The following is an 18,791-nucleotide window of genomic DNA, read 5'->3' on the forward strand; positions in this document are numbered from 1 at the left end:
ACTTTTTGCCTTATGACATTTTATTTTGACTATGTAATTATAGTACTAAATTTTTTTCTGGAATCTTGCAGGCATGTTTTGATTAACTCAAGTCTGTCATAATATTCCATTTGTGCTAAGGTTGGGTGCTATTTGATGTTTTTCGATAAATAATATAGATGGGTGGAATAAAAGCTTCTAACTCTTAAATTTTACCTGCCACCAGCTGCCTCTTCTGCTGCAGGGGAAATATGTATGCACAGAGGGCACTGACCAGAAAATGCATAGTTGGTCACTTTGTTTTAGAGAGCTAGGTTGCACCTCATAGAAGTGCCTAGCCTAGGTAGATTTCACTACCTAGAACCAAAGAAGACTCAGCCTTTGCCTCCCAGGCTCCTACCAGCATCTCAGATTTTATTACTCTAATTAGAAGAAAGTCATTCTGGGATGCAGTGGTGCATGCCTGTAGTCTCAGTTACTTGGGAGGCTGAGGCAGGAGGATTGTTTGAGCCCAAGAGTTCAAGGCCAGCCTGGGCAACATAGTAAGACCCTTCCTCTAAATAAATAAATAAAAATAAAAAGAAGGAAGTCATTCCAGTATAGAGCAGCCCACAAGGAGACCCAGAATGAGTTTGCCCCATTGCCTAGAGCATAATTGATTGTAGCCACTTACCGAGATTATTTTAGGCTCAGACAGCAGAAACAGAGCTCATGTCACTAACCATATAGATCTAAGAGACTTGACTCCTAAGAGCTGTATTACAAGATAGGGCTGACCTTTTTTCAGCTCTGTGAACCACTTTAGCCTTTCATTCATTCATTTATTCAAAAATTATTTATGATGTCTCACTCTGGCTTAGACACTATGTTAGGGGTTAAAATCAGATACAGCATCTTGTGTCTCTGTGGAGCTAATAGATTATGTGGGAACACACCTTCTTAGTATAGAATAAAATGGAATGTTCTGATTGATCCTAGGGGCAGACTAGGTTAGAGGAGCCTCAGGAAGAGGAGAGAAGATAGAGAGAAGGCACCCACAATTTCTATTAAAGCCAACATTATCTACTTACTGTATTTATACTATGTAGTGTCTTGATCTACATTTTTGCACTTCAGAACAATTTTCATGTTAGTGAGGCCTTTAAGACCATTCTTAGAGTTTAGCAGTGCAACTTCAACATCTAGATCCAGGAGAGCTACAAGTTGTAGGTTTCATGGTAGAAAGGAGATATGTTTTATAGAAGCTCCACAAACCTTTTTTTGATTTCATTTTGAACCTGTTTAGTACTGAGGTGAATCCTGGGAGTCTGGGCATACTGTACTATTAGGACAAACACAGCGTTCCTGGGATCTCTGGGGCTACACTCTGATTCATAGTACATGACAGCAACCACCACCAAAACAGTGCTAAGCAACCCAAAGAACTGTGACACAAAGATCAGGTGATCTGATCTTTGTGTCACAGTTTTGAAAATATGGCCATATATTAAAACTAAGCACCCACCTTGTTTATTGTGTAATTTTAAAACAGATTAAACTACTCTGCTTTTTCCTCCTCATCGTCATCAATATTTTTTCAATATTCACATTTGATACTTTTGAGAACATAAGAAATATAGTTCTGATCAGGTGTGATGGCTCAAGCCTATAATCCCAACGCTTTGGGAGGCTGAGGCAGTAGGATCACTTGAGCCCAGGAGTTTGAGACCAACTTAGGCAACATAGTGAGATCCCACCTGTACAAAAAATTTAAAAATTAGCTGGACATGGTGGCTTATGCTTGTAGTCCCAGCTATTTGGGAGGCTGAGGTAGGAGGATCACCTGAGCCTGGGAGGTCAAGGGTGAAGTGAGTTGAGATCATGCCACTGCACTCCAGCCTAGGTGACAGAGTGAGATCCTGTCAGAATGAAAGAAAAGAGAGAGAGAGAAAGAAGGAAGGGAGGGTAGGAGGGAAGAGAAAGAAAAGAAAGTCCTTACTATAAAGGAAATTATATTTTAGATAGCAAAAACTTCTCAACATCCTTATAATCTTTTTCATTATACATATATTCAACTATTACCAAAATATGATACTTTAATCATAAGAGTACCAGAACAACATGGCTTTCTTAGGTATTTTAGGGGTTTTTTTCATCCAGAGACTTTGTAGGTTACTTTGACTCCATAGGGTACTATGTTCTAGTTTCCTACTTTTCTTCATAAATATCATTTGGAGTTAACTAAAAATCATAAAGCAGTATTTTACGATGCAAAATATTTTTTTTCTTAAAAATTTCGTACCAGTGAAATAAAATGTAACCCTAGGAAAATAGCTCTTGGGGATATCTGTATTACTTGCTGATCTTTTGGTTTCATTTGGGTCTATAATCTAGTCATAATATACATCCATATTTATCTTTGCCAGACTTACAATTATATAAACCCTTTATTTCAGAACTAAGAGTTAAATAGAAAAGGATCACTTAAAAATAACATTGAGAAATTTATTCTAGATATCTGGTGATTTTGGTGGGCTCACAATGCATGCCATCTGGAAATTTATAAATGAATGGAATCTACCATAAGGGAAGAAGTGAGAAGTTTGATAGACACTTAGTTTATGAGCCCTGAAATGTTATTTGGCCATTTCTAATTTAAAATATGGCAATCTGGGATTCTTACAAGGAGTACTGTTTTCCAAGAACCCTGATATTTAGAGTCATTGTACTTGGTCTACAATAGTGTTCTGTAAATATTTATAAGACAAATTGTAAATCTAGCAAATAAAATCTACTCAAAGTATACATTTATTATACTAAATATATACTCTGCACAGGAAGAAAAGTAGATCTGGGAAATACTTCAAACATTTTGCTAGGAAAAAGAAAAAGAGTGAAAGAAATCAAACTCATGAGCAGGATTTCAGAAAGTTTAGAATTTTGAAGATCTGAGTCAACACTCTACTTAGGACAAACCACTTTAGGCTTAGCTACTACCGAAAAGCTGCTTTACAGGTTTAACTTTGGAGGAATTGCTAATAGTGAGGAGTTGTTGGCTGATTACTGATTTGCTGGGTAATTATTTACCTTTTATTCATTCAGTATTTATTGAGTGCCTCCTGCAGACAATGTTTTCTCCTTAGTGCTTGGGATATAATAGTAAATGTGACAGACACTGGCCCTGGCTTTATGAAGTTTATATTCAAATGGAGGTGACAGTTATATAGGTAATTGTTCATTTCAGTTGTGGTAATTGCCTTGAAGGAGATGTATGTGGTGCTCTAAGACTTTATGAATGGGGGTCCTGACCTAGAGTGAGGCAATCAGCAGAGACTTTTCTAGCAAAGCACATGATATTTGAACTCAGCCCTAGAGGATGAATAGTAGAAGCTCACTGCAGGGTAGAGGTTGGGTGGGAGATGAAGATTACAAGTTCCAGGCAGAGGGAAGGCTTTGAAGTAGGAAAGAGTAAAAGCAATGGAGGGATTGACTTTAGGATTTCATAGGGCAAATTAAATAAAGAGAAGCCATTGGAAGGAAATAACATGATCCCTTTTCCCTTCTAAAATCCTGTTTCAGCCAGGCACAGTGGCTCACGCCCGTAATCCCAGCACTTTGGGAGGCCGAGATGGGAGGATTGCTTGAGTCTAAGAGTTTGGAGACCAGCCTGGGCAACATGGCAAAACCCTGTCTCTACCAAAAAAAAAAAAAAAGTTAGCTGGGCATGGTGTTGTGCACCTGTAGTTCCAGCTACTCTGGAAGCTTAGGTGGGAGAATCACTTGAGCCCAGGAGGCAGAGGTTGCAGTTAGCTGAGGTCGCACCACTGCACTCCAGCCTGGGCCACAGAGTGAGACTCCACCTCAAAATAAAATAAAATAAAATAAAATGCTGATCTCTGGCCAGGTACAGTGTCTCATGCCTGTAATCCCAACACTTTGGGAGGCTGAGGTGGGAGGATTGGTTGAGTCTAAGAGTTTGGAGACCAGCCTGGGCGACATGGCAAAATCTTGTCTCTACAAAAAGTAAATTAATTAATTAATTAAATAAAAATAAAAATAAAATTAACTGGGCATAGTGGCATGCACCTGTAGTTCCAGCTACTCTGGAAACAGGTGGGAGAATCACTTGAGCCCAGGAAGCAGAGGTTTCAGTGAGCCAAGGTCATGCCACTGCACTCCAACCTGGGCAACAGAGCAAGACTCCATCTACCGAAAAATAAAATCCTGATTCCTGGCTGTGCACAGGATAGTGGCTCACGCCTGTAATCCCAACAGTTTGGGAGGCTGAGGTGGGAGGATCACTTGAGCCCAGGAGTTCAAGACCAGCCTGGGCAATATAGTGAGACCTTGTCTTTATTAAAAATAAATAGGCTGGACACGGTGGCTGACGCCTGTAATCCCAGCACTTTGGGAGGCTGAGGTGGGCAGATCATGAGGTCAGGAGATCGAGACCATCCTAACTCAGTGAAACCCTGTCTCTACTAAAAATACAAAAAATTAGCGGGTGTGGTAGCATGCACCTGTAGTCCCGGTTACTTGGGAGGCTGAGGCAGGAGAATCGCTTGAACCTGGGATTTGGAGGTTGCAGTGAGCCAAGATCATGCCACTGCACTCCAGTATGGGTGACAGAGTGAGACTCCGTCTCAAAAAATAATAATAATAAAATAAAAATAAAGAAATAATCAATAAAATAAAATCCAGATTCCTAAAAATAAATGGAAACAATAGTTTTTACAAAATTATCTTAAGATTTTGCTAGTCAGTTGAAGGAGATGATAATAAGAGCAAATGTATGATTTATTGAATGAATGAGGAAGAATCCCGAGTGACTGCTCTGGGCCCTGGGTGGTTGGAATACTGGTTGGGAAAAGACATTGAAAGGTCTTAGTACCAGGCTAAGATAATAGACTTCGTAATGAAGGCAATGAGAAGACTTGGAGATTTGTAATCAAGAGAATGACTTGAAATATAACGTCAGACGTGAAAGATAGCTTAGAGGAGAGCGTGGTGACTAGGAGAATAGTTAGGAAGTTACTATAATAATCCCACTAGGAAATGGAAAGGGTACAATTAATGTAAGAAAAATTTTAGAAGTAAAATTAAGAGAACAGTTGTGGCTGGGGGTGGGAGGAGAGGTGGTGAGGTAAGACAAGGCATTTGAGAATGACTTCAACATTTCTAGTGTGGGCAGCTGATAGATGGGAATGCCATTAATCTAAAGAATACATAAGAATATACACATTTTGGACCTTTGAGTTTGAGTACATGAAAATATACCATTTTGTATGGTTTAGAGTGTCTATTAGGTGTCCAGCAGGAGGTGTCTAGAAGGCAATTAGAAATACAAATATGAACACAAAAGGATATTGACAAGGGAGAAATAAGGGCTAGAAAACTAACTTTATTGCCTTGATCATCTAGGTATAGTTGAAGCTATAGGAATTGATATGTCTTAGGGAAAGTGTGAGAAAGCTTTGGTTGGACGCTGGTGAATATTAACAGTTAAGAGGTTGTTGAAGGAAACCAAAATATGACACCCCAGAATATGTCTCTTGGAGATGTATATTTTTGAGCTAAAGACAATTAAGCAGCAGCAAATAGAAGAGCTCTATTCTCCCCCTTTTCCTCCTACAGACAGAATATAAATTCTCCTTTACTGGAGACAACTCTTGTCAGCTCAGAGACGACTCCAGAGCAATCTACCAAAAAACCTTACTGCATGGCTGGGCGTGGTAGCTCACCCTTGTAATCTCAGCACTTTGGGAGACCAAGGCAGGAGGATCACGTAAGCCAAGCCGAGGAGTTCAGGACAAGCCTGGGTAACAAAGTGAGACCTTGTCTCTTCAAAAAATTTAAAAAATTAGCTAGGTGTGGTAGCATATGCCTGTGGTCCCAGCAGGAAGTCAAGGCTACAATGAGCCATGTTTGGGCCACTGCACACCAGCCTGGGCGACAGAGCAAGACCCTGTCTCAAAAATAGAACAAACTTCACTTGATTAGTTTCTTCCCATATATTTTTTTCCCGTGATTTCCAGTCTCTGGAAGCCTAAAACTGCTTTCACTTCTCTAAAAACAGTCTTGTCACATCTTTAAAATTTATTGTTCTTTGTTGAAAATGCTATGTAAGCCAGAGTTCCAAGACGCTGTTTTGAGTTACCTTTCATTGAGATTTTTCCTGCTGTGATGTACACTGTACATATTATTGTACTGGCTTGTTTTTCTCTTTTTAATCTGTCTTTTGTTACAGGGGTCTGTCCCATCAGTAAACTTACAGGCATTGAGGAGAAATTATATTTCTTCTCCAACATTGTCTAGGGAGCAGAATGTAGGGGAAAAAAGAGAAAGAAAGAAAGAAGCACATTTAGAAAGGAGAGCAGAAGCCAGAAGAGAGTGGTATTATACAGTCTGAAAGATTTTTCAAAGAGCAGTGGTCAGCAAGATCCAGAGAAGGCTCTTATCCCAGGGCCGTCCGTGTACTTCTCCATATCACCATGCCCTTCCCCAGATATACACATGGGTTCATGCACTCATCTCCTTCAAGTCCCTTTTTTTTTTTTTTTTTTTTTTTTGAGACAGGGTCTCACTTTGTTGCCCAGGCTGGAGTGCAGTGGCACAATGACAGCTCACTGCAGCCTCAACATACCAGACTCAAGCAATCCTCCCACCTGAGCCCTCTACATTGATGCAACTCAAGATGAATGCCACCAAGCCCAGCTAATTTTTAAATTTTTTTTGTATAGACGGGGACTCACTATGTTGCCCAGGCTGGTCTCGAACTCCTGGGCTCAAGCAATCCTCTTGCTTTGGCCTCCCGTCAAGTAAACTGATGACATTGCAACCTCCTATTCTATTCCTGGTGCTCATTATCTCCCTTCTCTATTTTCAAAATCTTTACCGCTTCTGGCATACTAGATATATTTTTTGTTTTATTTATTATCTGCCTCTTCCATTTTTATCTGTCTTTGTTTATTATATCTCTATGAAGACAGTGATTTTTACCTTTTTGTTCACTGGTGAATCCTTGTACGTCAGACAATTCTTGATATATACTAAGCACTAAATATTTGTTGAATGAAAAATTGAATCATACAGAGAAGGTATATAAGGACTGAAAACAGCCTATGGTGGCCTTAGTGCAAAGTTCCTAAAGTGTCACAGGATCAGAATTATAGTGGACTGGGAAGAGAAGGAGAGTCAGGAATGAGAAGAGTAAGGGATGGTAGCTTGCAGGGAGAAGACAGAATAGAGAGCCAAGGATGATGAGAGTGAGCCAGTGAAAAGAAGGACACTTAATGTGTGAGGAATAATTGAAGTCAGATGTCCTAGAGGAGTCAGAGAAAATGGAATCAGGGACATATGTTAAGAGGTTGACCTGAGATGGAAGAGAAAGATAATGATGAGTGTAGATACAGGTAAGTTCGTGAATGCAAGGAAGGAAAATAAAGTGAATTCATACCTGATGGCCACTATATTCTCTGTAAAGTAGAAAGCTGATCTTTAGCTGAGAGGAAGAGAAATGTGTTAGAGGATGAAGAGCCTTTTGGTATGATTTTGAAATTGTGTCTAGTTGAGTAAGAATTGGCTAGTGAGTAGAATAAGGAGTGCCAGATAATACTGGCACTCCCTATACTAGCAAAAGATGGATTTTAGTGTAGAAATCACTTGTCAACTATCAGAGAACATTCTTATCTAAAACCTGCTATTAAAAATATTCTAATCCTAGAACTAAATTATCTGCAGAACACTTTTTAAAACTGGGTCAATGCCAAAGTGAAAGTGAAACATTTATTTTCAGTAGGACAGCTATCCACTGACACCCTCATTTGTAGTATAACAAGTAAATAATACAGATAACATCAATTTACTTGCAACAGAGCAACAATTGTTCAGTATACTATCAATGTAAGTTTTTATTGTGATTGATTTGAGAAATATATGTAAGTAAATTTAAGGCTGGAAGAAACCCAAAGCATTCATCCAGTTTCATCTTCTCTGTGTTTTGTTAGACATAGAAAGGAGTACTTTGCCATTTAAAAAAATGTCAGATTTTGCCCTGATTGAAAAAATGAGTCTTTCAAATAATCTAACATCTGGTTGGCTTTTCATTGAGCTGTCACTTGCATCTTAGCACAGACATTTTTCTTTTATGAGTAAGAGGAATTCTTTTATTAATCCATCTATTTTATATATTATACATAAGTATATAGCATTATTATTTTAAATAAAGGTGAGCCTCCCATTATTATTGTATGGGAGTCTAAGTCTCTTTGTAAGTCTCTAAGGACTTGCTTTATGAATCTGGGTGCTCCTGTATTGGGTGCATATATATTTTGGACAGTTGGCTCTTCCTGTTGAATTGATCCCTTTACCATTATGTAATGGCCTTCTTTGTCTCTTTTGATCTTTGATGGTTTAAAGTCTGTTTTGTCAGAGACTAGTATTGCAACCCCTGCTTTTTTTTGTTCTCCATTTGCTTGGTAGATCTTCCTCCATCCCTTTATTTTGAGCCTATGTGTGTCTCTACGTGTGAGATGGGTCTCCTGAATACAGCAAACTGATGGGTCTTGACTCTTCATCCAGTTTGCCAGTCTGTGTCTTTTAATTGGACCATTTAGTCCATTTACATTTAAGGTTAATATTGTTATGTGTGAACTTGATCCTGCCATTATGATATTAACTGGTTATTTTGCTCGTTAGTTGATGCAGTTTCTTCCTAGCATCGATAGTCTTTACATTTTGGCATGTTTTTGCAATGGCTGGTACTGGTTTTTCCTTTCCATGTTTAGTACTTCCTTCAGGGTCTCTTGTAAGGCAGGCCTGGTGGTGACAAAATCTCTAAGCATTTGCTTGTCTGTAAAGGATTTTATTTCTCCTTCACTTATAAAACTTAGTTTGGCTGGATATGAAATTCTGGGTTGAAAATTCTTTTCTTTAAGAATGTTGAATATTGGCCCCCACTCTCTTCTGGCTTGTAGAGTTTCTGCCGAGAGATCTGCTGTTAGTCTGATGGGTTTCCCTTTGTGGGTAACTCGACCTTTCTCTCTGGCTGCCTTTAACAGTTTTTCCTTCATTTCAACTTTGGTGAATCTGACAATTATGTGCCTTGGAGTTGCTCTTCTCGAGGAGTATCTTTGTGGCATTCTCCGTATTTCCTGAATTTGAATGTTGGCCTGCCTCACTAGGTTGGGGAAGTTCTCCTGGATGATATCCTGAAGTGTTTTCCAACTTGGTTCCATTTTCCCCGTCACTTTCAGGCACCCCAATCAGACGTAGATTTGGTCTTTTTACATAATCCCATACTTCTTGAAGGCTTTGTTAATTTCTTTTTCCTCTTTTTTCTTTAGACTTCTCTTCTCACTTCATTTCATTCATTTGATCCTCAATCGCTGATACTCTTTTTTCCAGTTGATCGAGTCGGTTACTGAAGCTTGTGCATTTGTCACGTATTTCTCGTGTCATGGTTTTTATCTCTGTCAGTTCGTTTATGGCCTTCTCTGCATTGATTATTCTAGTTATCCATTCTTCCATTCTTTTTTCAAGATTTTTAGTTTCTTTGTGCTGAGTATGTAATTCCTCCTTTAGCTCTGAGAAGTCTGATGGACTGAAGCCTTCTTCTCTCAACTCGTCAAAGTCATTCTCCATCCAGCTTTGATCCGTTGCTGGCGATGAGCTGCGCTCCTTTGGAGGGGGAGATGCACTCGTATTTTTTGAATTTCCAGCTTTTCTGCCCTGCTTTTTCCCCATCTTTGTGATTTTATCTGCCTTTGGTCTTTGATGATGGTGACGTACTGATGGGGTTTTGGTGTGGGTGTCCTTTCTGTTTGTTAGTTTTCCTTCTAACAGTCAGGACCCTCAGCTGTAGGTCTGTTGGAGATTGCTTGAGGTCCACTCCAGACCCTGTTTGCCTGGGTATCAGCAGCAGAGGCTGCAGAAGATAGAATATTGCTGAACAGCGAGTGTACCTGTCTGATTCTTGCTTTGGAAGTTTTGTCTCGGGGTGTACCCCGCCGTGTGAGGTGTGGGGTGTCGATCTGCCCCTAGTGGGGGATGTCTCCCAGTTAGGCTACTCAGGGGTCAGGGACCCACTTGAGTAGGCAGTCTGTCTGTTCTCAGATCTCAACCTCTGTGTTGGGAGATCCACTGCTCTCTTCAAAGCTGTCAGACAGGGTCCTTTGAGTCTGCAGAGGTTTCTGCTGCTTTTTTTTTGTTTGTTTAGCTGTGCCCTATCCCCAGAGGTGGAGTCTACAGAGACAGGCAGGCCTCCTTTAGCTGCAGTGGGCTCCACCCAGTTCGAGCTTCCTGGAGGCTTTGTTTACCTACTTAAGCCTGACACCCCAGTGTCAACATTAGACAGATCAATGAGACAGAAAGTTAACAAGGATATCCAGGAATTGAACTCAACTCTGCACCAAGCGGAACTAATAGACATTTACAGAACTCTGCACCCCAAAGCAACAGAATATATATTCTACTCAGCACCACATCACACTTATTCCAAAATTGACCACATAGTTGGAAGTAAAGCACTCCTCAGCAAATGTACAAGAACAGAAATTATAACAAACTGTCTCTCAGACCACAGTGCAATCAAACTAGAACTCAGGACTAAGAAACTCAGTCAAAACTACTCAAATACATGGAAACTGAACAACCTACTCCTGAATGACTACTGGGTACATAACAAAATGAAGGCAGAAATAAAGATGTTCTTTGAAACCAATGAGAACAAAGATACAACATACCAGAATCTCTGGGACACATTTAAAGCAGTGTGTAGAGGGAAATTTATAGCACTAAATGCCCACAAGAGAAAGCAGGAAAGATCTAAAATTGACACTCTAACATCACAATTAAAAGAACTAGAGAAGCAAGAGCAAACACATTCAAAACCTAGCAGAAGGCAAGAAATAACTAAGATCAGAGCAGAAATGAAAGAGATAGAGACACAAAAAACCCTCCCAAAAATCCATGAATCCCGGAGTTGGTTTTTTGAAAAGATCAACAAAATTGATAGACCGCTAGCAAGACTAATAAAGAAGAAAAGAGGGAAGAATCAAATAGATGCAATAAAAAAATGATAAAGGGGATATCACCACCGACCCCACAGAAATACAAACTACCATCAGAGAATACTATAAACCCTTCTATGCAAATAAACTAGAAAATCTAGAAGAAATGGATAATTTCCTGGACACTTACACTCTCCCAAGACTAAACCAGGAAGAAGTTGAATCCCTGAATAGACCAATAGCAGGCTCTGAAATTGAGGCAATAATTAATAGCCTACCAACCAAAAAAGTCCAGGACCAGATGGATTCACAGCTGAATTCTACCAGAGGTACAAGGAGGAGCTGGTACAATTCCTTCTGAAACTATTCCAATCAATAGAAAAAGAGAGAATCCTCCCTAACTCATTTTATGAGGCCAACATCATCCTGATACCAAAGCCTGGCAGAGACACAACAAAAAAAGAGAATTTTAGACTAATATCCCTGATGAACATCGATGCAAAAATCCTCAATAAAATACTGGCAAACTGAATCCAGCAGCACATCAAAAAGCTTATCCAGCATGATCAAGTGGGCTTCATCCCTGGGATGCAAGGCTGGTTCGACATATGCAAATCAATAAACGTAATCCAGCATATAAACAGAACCAAAGACAAAAACCACATGATTGTCTCAATAGATGCAGAAAAGGCCTTTGACAAAATTCAACAACCCTTCATGCTAAAAACTCTCAATAAATTCGGTATTGATGGAACGTATCTCAAAATAATAAGAGCTATTTATGACAAACCCACAGCTAATATCATACTGAATGGGCAAAAACTGGAAGCATTCCCTTTGAAAACTGGCACAATACAGGGATGCCCTCTCTCACCACTCCTATTCAACATAGTGTTGGAAGTTCTGGCTAGGGCAATCAGGCAAGAGAAAGAAATAAAGGGTATTCAGTTAGGAAAAGAAGTCAAATTGTCCCTGTTTGCAGATGACATGATTGTATATTTAGAAAACCCCATCATCTCAGCCCAAAATCTCCTTAAGCTGATAAGCAACTTCAGCAAAGTCTCAGGATACAAAATTAATGTGCAAAAATCACAAGCATTCTTATACACCAGTAACAGACAAACAGAGAGCCAAACCAGGAATGAACTTCCATTCACAATTGCTTCAAAGAGAATAAAATACCTAGGAATCCAACTTACAAGGGATGTAAAAGACCTCTTCAAGGAGAACTACAAACCACTGCTCAGTGAAATAAAAGAGGACACAAACAAATGGAAGAACATACCATGCTCATGGATAGGAAGACTCAATATCGTGAAAATGGCCATACTGCCCAAGGTAATTTATAGATTCAGTGCCATCCCCATTAAGCTACCAATGACTTTCTTCACAGAATTGGAAAAAACTGCTTTAAAGTTCATATGGAACCAAAAAAGAGCCCACATTGCCAAGACAATCCTAAGTCAAAAGAACAAAGCTGGAGGCATCACGCTACCTGATTTCAAACTATACTACAAGGCTACAGTAACCAAAACAGCATGGTACTGGTACCAAAACAGAGATATAGACCAATGGAATAGAACAGAGTCCGCAGAAATAATACCACACATCTACAGCCATCTGATCTTTGACAAACCTGAAAGAAACAAGAAATGGGGAAAGGATTCCCTATTTAATAAATGGTGCTGGGAAAATTGGCTAGCCATAAGTAGAAAGCTGAAACTGGATCCTTTCCTTACTCCTTGTATGAAAATTAATTCAAGATGGATTAGAGACTTAAATGTTAGACCTAATACTATAAAAACCCTAGAAGAAAAGCTAGGTAATACCATTCAGGACATAGGCATGGGTGAGGACTTCATGTCTAAAACACCAAAAGCAACAGCAACAAAAGCCAAAATTGACAAATGGGATCTAATTAAACTAAAGAGCTTCTGCACAGCAAAAGAAACTACCATCAGAGTGAACAGGCAACCTACAGTATGAGAGAAAATGTTTGCAATCTACTCATCTGACAAAGGGCTAATATCCAGAACCTACAAAGAACTCAAACAAATTTACAAGAAAAAAGCAAACAACCCCATCAAAAATTGGACAAAGTATATGAACAGACATTTCTCAAAAGAAGACATGCATACAGGCAACAGACACATGAAAAAATGCTCGTCATCACTGGCCATCAGAGAAATGCAAATCAAAACCACAATGAGATACCATCTCACACCAGTTAGAATGGCAATCATTAAAAAGTCAGGAAACAACAGGTGTTGGAGAGGATGTGGAGAAATAGGAACACTTTTACACTGTTGGTGGGATTGTAAACTAGTTCAACCATTATGGAAAACAGTATGGCGATTCCTCAAGGATCTAGAACTAGAAGTACCCCATGACCCAGCCATCCCATTACTGGGTATGTACCCAAAGGATTATAAATCATGCTTCTATAAAGACATATACACACGTATGTTCACTGTGGCACTATTCACAACAGCAAAGACTTGGAATTAACCCAAATGTCCATTAGTGACAGACTGGATTAAGAAAATGTGGCACATATACACCATGGAATACTATGCAGCCATAAAAAAGGATGAGTTTGTGTCCTTTGTAGGGACATGGATGCAGCTGGAAACCATCATTCTCAGCAAACTATTGCAGGAACAGAAAACCAAACATTGCATGTTCTCACTCATAGGTGGGAAACGAACAATGAGATCACTTGGACTCGGGAAGGGGAACATCACACACCGGGGCCTATTTTGGGTGGCGGGGAGGGATTGCATTGGGAGTTATACCTGATGTAAATGACAAGTTGATGGGTGCTGATGAGTTGATGGGTGCAGCACACCAACATGGCACAAGTAAACAAATGTAACAAACCTGCACGTTATGCACACGTACCCTAGAACTTAAAGTATAATAAGAAATAAAAAATAAATAAAGGTGAGCCAAAATATATACAAATTGCTTCACAGCAGTTCAGATATGGGATATTGGAATTTAAAAAAATACTTAATTTCTTTAACCTCAAGCATAAGATAAAAGAGGCACGAAGTCCTATTAAAGTTAAATTAACCCCTCACTTACTTAAGATAAATCTGTTCAAGCAGACTGAGAGTCCCTCAATCTTCTTTAATGCTACTTATTCCATTCAGCTCCCCTAAACAGAGGTGAAAACCTCTTCACTTTTGGCTCAGACTCGGGGGTTTGGATTTATTTCCTGTAAATCAGAGTTAGTTTAATCTGTGACCCAATTTTTTCCGTATCTTGCCTCAGAAAGGATAAACATTCCTAAACTAGTGATCTCCAAACTTTGTTAAGTGGTAGAATGTGCTTTCCTAAAGAAGTTGCTCATAGAACTCAGGGGCAGAGTCTATTCCTAGTAAGTCTAATGAACTTAGGAGAGGAATAGGGCTGGGCTAGGGGAGGGGGGACTGCATAACGGATAGAAGGGAAGCAAACAAATAAAAACGTTTGTACTTTGCAATTATTCTTTTCATGTGTTTCCCAGTATTGCTTTCCCTTCGCTTTCTCTAACATCTTTTCCTCATTGTCTTAATGACCACCATGTCTTACTTTAAGAGTTGGTGCAGGCCGGGCGCGGTGGCTCAAGCCTGTAATCCCAGCACTTTGGGAGGCCGAGACGGGCGGATCACGAGGTCAGGAGATCGAGACCATCCTGGCTAATACGGTGAAACCCCGTCTCTACTAAAAAAATACAAAAAACTAGCCGGGCGCGGTGGCGGGCGCCTGTAGTCCCAGCTACTCGGGAGGCTGAGGCAGGAGAATGGCGGGAACCCGGGAGGCGGAGCTTGCAGTGAGCTGAGATCCGGCCACTGCACTCCAGACTCCAGCCTGGGCGACAGAGCGAGACTCCGTCTCAAAAAAAAAAAAAAAAAAAAAAAAAAAAAAGAGTTGGTGCAAAGGAGTCACTTTCACAGAAGATGCTTAGGGGAAGCTAATGAATCCCTGTCTTTCCTCATAACTAGGCTTCCAGTGGAACCTTCAGTTTATAAGATGTGAAGCCTATTTGAAAAATGGCTTGGTAACCAGAGTCCTGTCCGTTTTTTCCTCGTTTGGAAGACGGCAGTCCGTCTCATCCCCTACCTTGTCCCTGAGCACCTGTGCACAATCCTAAGGCTCCATGGAACTGTTTAGATGCACCTTTATAAATAGCTGTGACTAGATTTCGGTCTTTTGAATCACAATGAGAGTCTTTGCTTTTTATTATATAATTCTTATTTTTTGATCTTATTCTTAAAACTATTTTGTGGTTTTTGAGCATTATTTGTTTTTGTTTTTTTGAGACAGGGCCTTGTTCTGTCACCCAGGCTGGAGTGCAATGGTGCAATCACCGCTCACTGCAGCCTTGACCTTGAGGGCTTAGCTGATTATCCCACCTCAGCTGCCCTAATAGCTGGGACTACAGGTGTGTGCCACCACACCCAGCTACTTTTTTTATTTTTTGTATTTATTTTCCTGTCTCGGAACATTGCCATGTTGCCCAGGATGTTGTCAAACTCCTAGACTCAAGCAATCCACCCACCTCAGCCTTCCATAGTATTGGGATTACAGAAGTAAGCCACTATGCCTGGCCAAACATTATTTCTTCTTCTTAACTTTGATGTTCTCTTTTTCTCTAATCTTTTGGAAGTCACACATTCTATCTATTTACTCTTGGTTACTTTGGAATAAACAAAAATGTCTTATACTATCTAAGCATATTTCTTCTTTTTTTTTTTTTCTATTGCAGCTCCAAATAGATTGGGAGAAAATCAAAGCCAAAATTGAGATGGAAATTACAAAAGAAAGAGAGCAATCATCAAGCAGCCAATCCAGCAAGAGTATGGGTCTAAAGCCCTAAATGCCATGCTTATCTTTAAGAAGTTTTATCTTTTGAAATAATTCTGATTAACCAAGGGTAAGCATGTTTTGGTTGCTAAAGAAAAAAGCATAATCTTTAAATGAATATAAGTACTTGCTGTGTATTTAATGTAAAAGTATATTCAGAAAGATGAAACACAAAGTAACTGATGTATTTCTATCTTTTATATTTTTAGTCCAATAATTAGCAAAATATTACTATATATGTAAGATATACCTGTGTAGTGTTGATTATATTTCAGTTTTTTGCTCATTACTTCATTCCTAAATCTTCAGCATGAACAAATACTGATGTTGATAATAAAACATTGGACTCTTTGAAATGTATGTTACCATTAATTTCTATTTGACCTCTAAATTGTAAAGTGCCTCCAAAAGTTTATGTATTTATAGAACAAAAATACATGAGGATGGATTTGTACAAATGTATAAAATGCAGCTATTTATACACCAAGTTCATAGCAGCATTACTGGAATAGCAAAAGATGGAAACAACTCAAGTGTCTATCATGAATGGATAAACAAATGTGCTGTAATACATGCAATGGAATATTATTTAGCCTTAAAAAGGAATGAAATTCTGATAAATGCTACCTCAGGATAAACCTTGAAAACACTATGCTAAGGGAAATAAGCCAGATACAAAAGGTCAAATAAGATGCCACTTTTATGAGATGCCAGCAAAGGCAAGTTCCTAGAGACAGAAAGGAGAATAGTGGTTACCAGGGACTGCAGGCAGGAGGAAATGGGGGGGTTATTGTTTAACGGGTACATAGTTTCTGTTTGGGATGAACAAATTCTGGAAATGGATAGCGATGATGGTTGCTCAACATCGTGAATGTTAATGCCACTGAATTGTACCCATAAAAATGGTTAAAATGGTAAATTTTGTTATGTATATTTTATCATAATTTCAAAAATATATCTAGAATGGGCAAGAGGTATTCTCCTCATTCCTCTCTTGTCTTGAGAATGGTCAGGCAATAGGCCCTGAAGTCTGTATTTGTGAAAATTTCCTTGGGTGATAAACCTGTTTGATTACTGTTAATTTAGTATATCCCAAAGTTATTACCACATAATCTTTTAAACAATAAAACAAACACCCCTTAGAAAGTCTTCTATAAACCCATTTCTGAAAATGGTACATTATAGGGTGGGTATAGATGCATGTATATGGGATTATGTATGTTACATATATATATATATACACACACAAAGGGATAGAGGGATTACCTTTCTTAACCCCCATGTTAATTACTATGTCTAGGTTTTTTAAATAAAAATCTTTTCTTTTTAACATGTTTCTTTTCCGGAATGTTGGAATATTCTGTTCTTGATCCAGATGAAATCTGATTGAGTAGTGTACTTATAAGTTGTACTGTTTATATGTTTCCTATATTGTTATATTTCAATGAGAAGTTTAAAATGTTTAAAAATAAAAAATGGTTAAAAAGGTTTTGTGTTATGTATATTTTACCACAATAAATGCAAAAAATAAAAAGTCTGTGTTCTAAACAATTCTCTCATATCCTGGAATTCAATCCAATTCTGACACTAACTACCTGGAGTTAGAAACAGGTCCCACAAGTTAAAGGGCAAGGTTCCCAAAAATACTACTATTTATTTATTTATTTATTTATTTATTTATTGAGCCAGAGTCTGACTCTGTCGCCCAGGCTGGAGTGCAGTGACCTGATCGCAGCTCACTGCAACCTCCGTGTCCCAGGTTCAAGCCATTCTTGTGCCTCAGCCTCCTAAGTAGCTGTGATTACAAGTGCCCACCACCGCGCCCAGCGAATTTTTGTGTTTTTAGTACAGATGGGGTTTCACCATGTTGGCCAGGCTGGTCTCAAACTCCTGAATTCCTGACCTCAAGTGATCCGTGCTCCTCGGTCTCCCAACGTGCTGGGATTATAGGCATGAGCCACTGAACCTGGCCTAAGAGTGCCCTTATTTTAGACTCCAGCCACAATCAGAGTTCCCAGGCTACTCACACTTGTGTCTAACTTGGCTGCACATTTGGAGGCTCCCTTGACCCCACTTTAAGTTTGATAATTTGCTAGAAAGATTCATGGAACTCACAGAAACACATTACTTACAATTACAGTTTTATTAAAGTAATAAAACTCAGAAACAGCCACATGGAAGACATGCACGGTCTGGGAAAAAGTTGGGGGAGGGAACATGGAGGGAACACAGAACATCCATGTCCTCTCCTTGTGGAATCCAGGCATGTCATCTTCCTAGCACATCAATGTGTTCACCCACTAGGAAGCTCCCTTGAGCCTTACTTTTCTGAAGTTTTGTTTGTTTCTTTTTAAATTAGGATTTCATTACATGGGCATAATTGATTAAAACATTGGCCATGCAATTAAACTCAGTCTCCAGCCCCCTCCTCTGCCCAGAGGTCTAGTGGCTTAAACTTCAATTACGTGGTCAGTTTTTCTGGCAATCAGCCCCATTCTGAAGCTATCTAGACGTTCTCCCCCAGGAGTCACCTTTTTAGCATAATGAAGATATTCTTATCACTCAGGAAATTCCAAAGACTTTGGAAGATTTGTGCCAGGAACCGTCCTTCACAAGACCATATATATTCTTCATATATCACAGACCACCCCCTTGTATTTGACCCAGGATCTTTTATAGCAAAAAGATCGTACCTGACTGAGCATAACTGATACTCTTAAGTGTTTGCATCTCTCCCTGTGTAAGCAAAGCCCAGTCCAGAGTGCCTACTCATGTCAGGACCCATTTGTAGCTTGCCCATGTCCACTGGCATCAGTGTAAGTTGTTCCCTGTGTGTAGGGCCTTCTCCCTGGAGAATCTGCCCCCTGGCCATCTATCTGGAGTCTCTGTCTCTCTTTTTGGCAGACAGAACAATTTTTATTGGTGTTTTTTTCCTCAGAAGATGTAAGAGGAACATGTCTATATTCACCCTAT

General features: G+C 39.4%; 1 protein-coding gene across 5 annotated transcripts in view; it reads left to right on the top strand.

Annotated features, from left to right (window-relative positions):
- Nucleotides 1–17,369, top strand: part of IFT80 (intraflagellar transport 80) — a 138,116-nt gene extending 120,747 nt beyond the window's left edge. For 2 of the 5 annotated variants that reach the window (XM_030928156.1, XM_010366709.2), the window contains one exon: nucleotides 15,721–17,369. In XM_030928156.1, the coding sequence (XP_030784016.1) occupies nucleotides 15,721–15,831 (111 nt within the window). In that variant the 3' untranslated portion in view covers nucleotides 15,832–17,369. Of the gene's footprint in view, nucleotides 1–5,592; nucleotides 5,786–15,720 lie in introns of all 5 variants that reach the window. The other 3 variants (XR_004056691.1, XR_004056692.1, XM_030928167.1) reach the window with 3 other exon arrangements.
- Nucleotides 17,370–18,791: the final 1,422 nt, after the last annotated feature.

The sequence above is a fragment of the Rhinopithecus roxellana genome, chromosome 1 (assembly GCF_007565055.1).
Source record: "Rhinopithecus roxellana isolate Shanxi Qingling chromosome 1, ASM756505v1, whole genome shotgun sequence".
Classification (NCBI taxonomy): Eukaryota; Metazoa; Chordata; class Mammalia; order Primates; family Cercopithecidae; genus Rhinopithecus; species Rhinopithecus roxellana.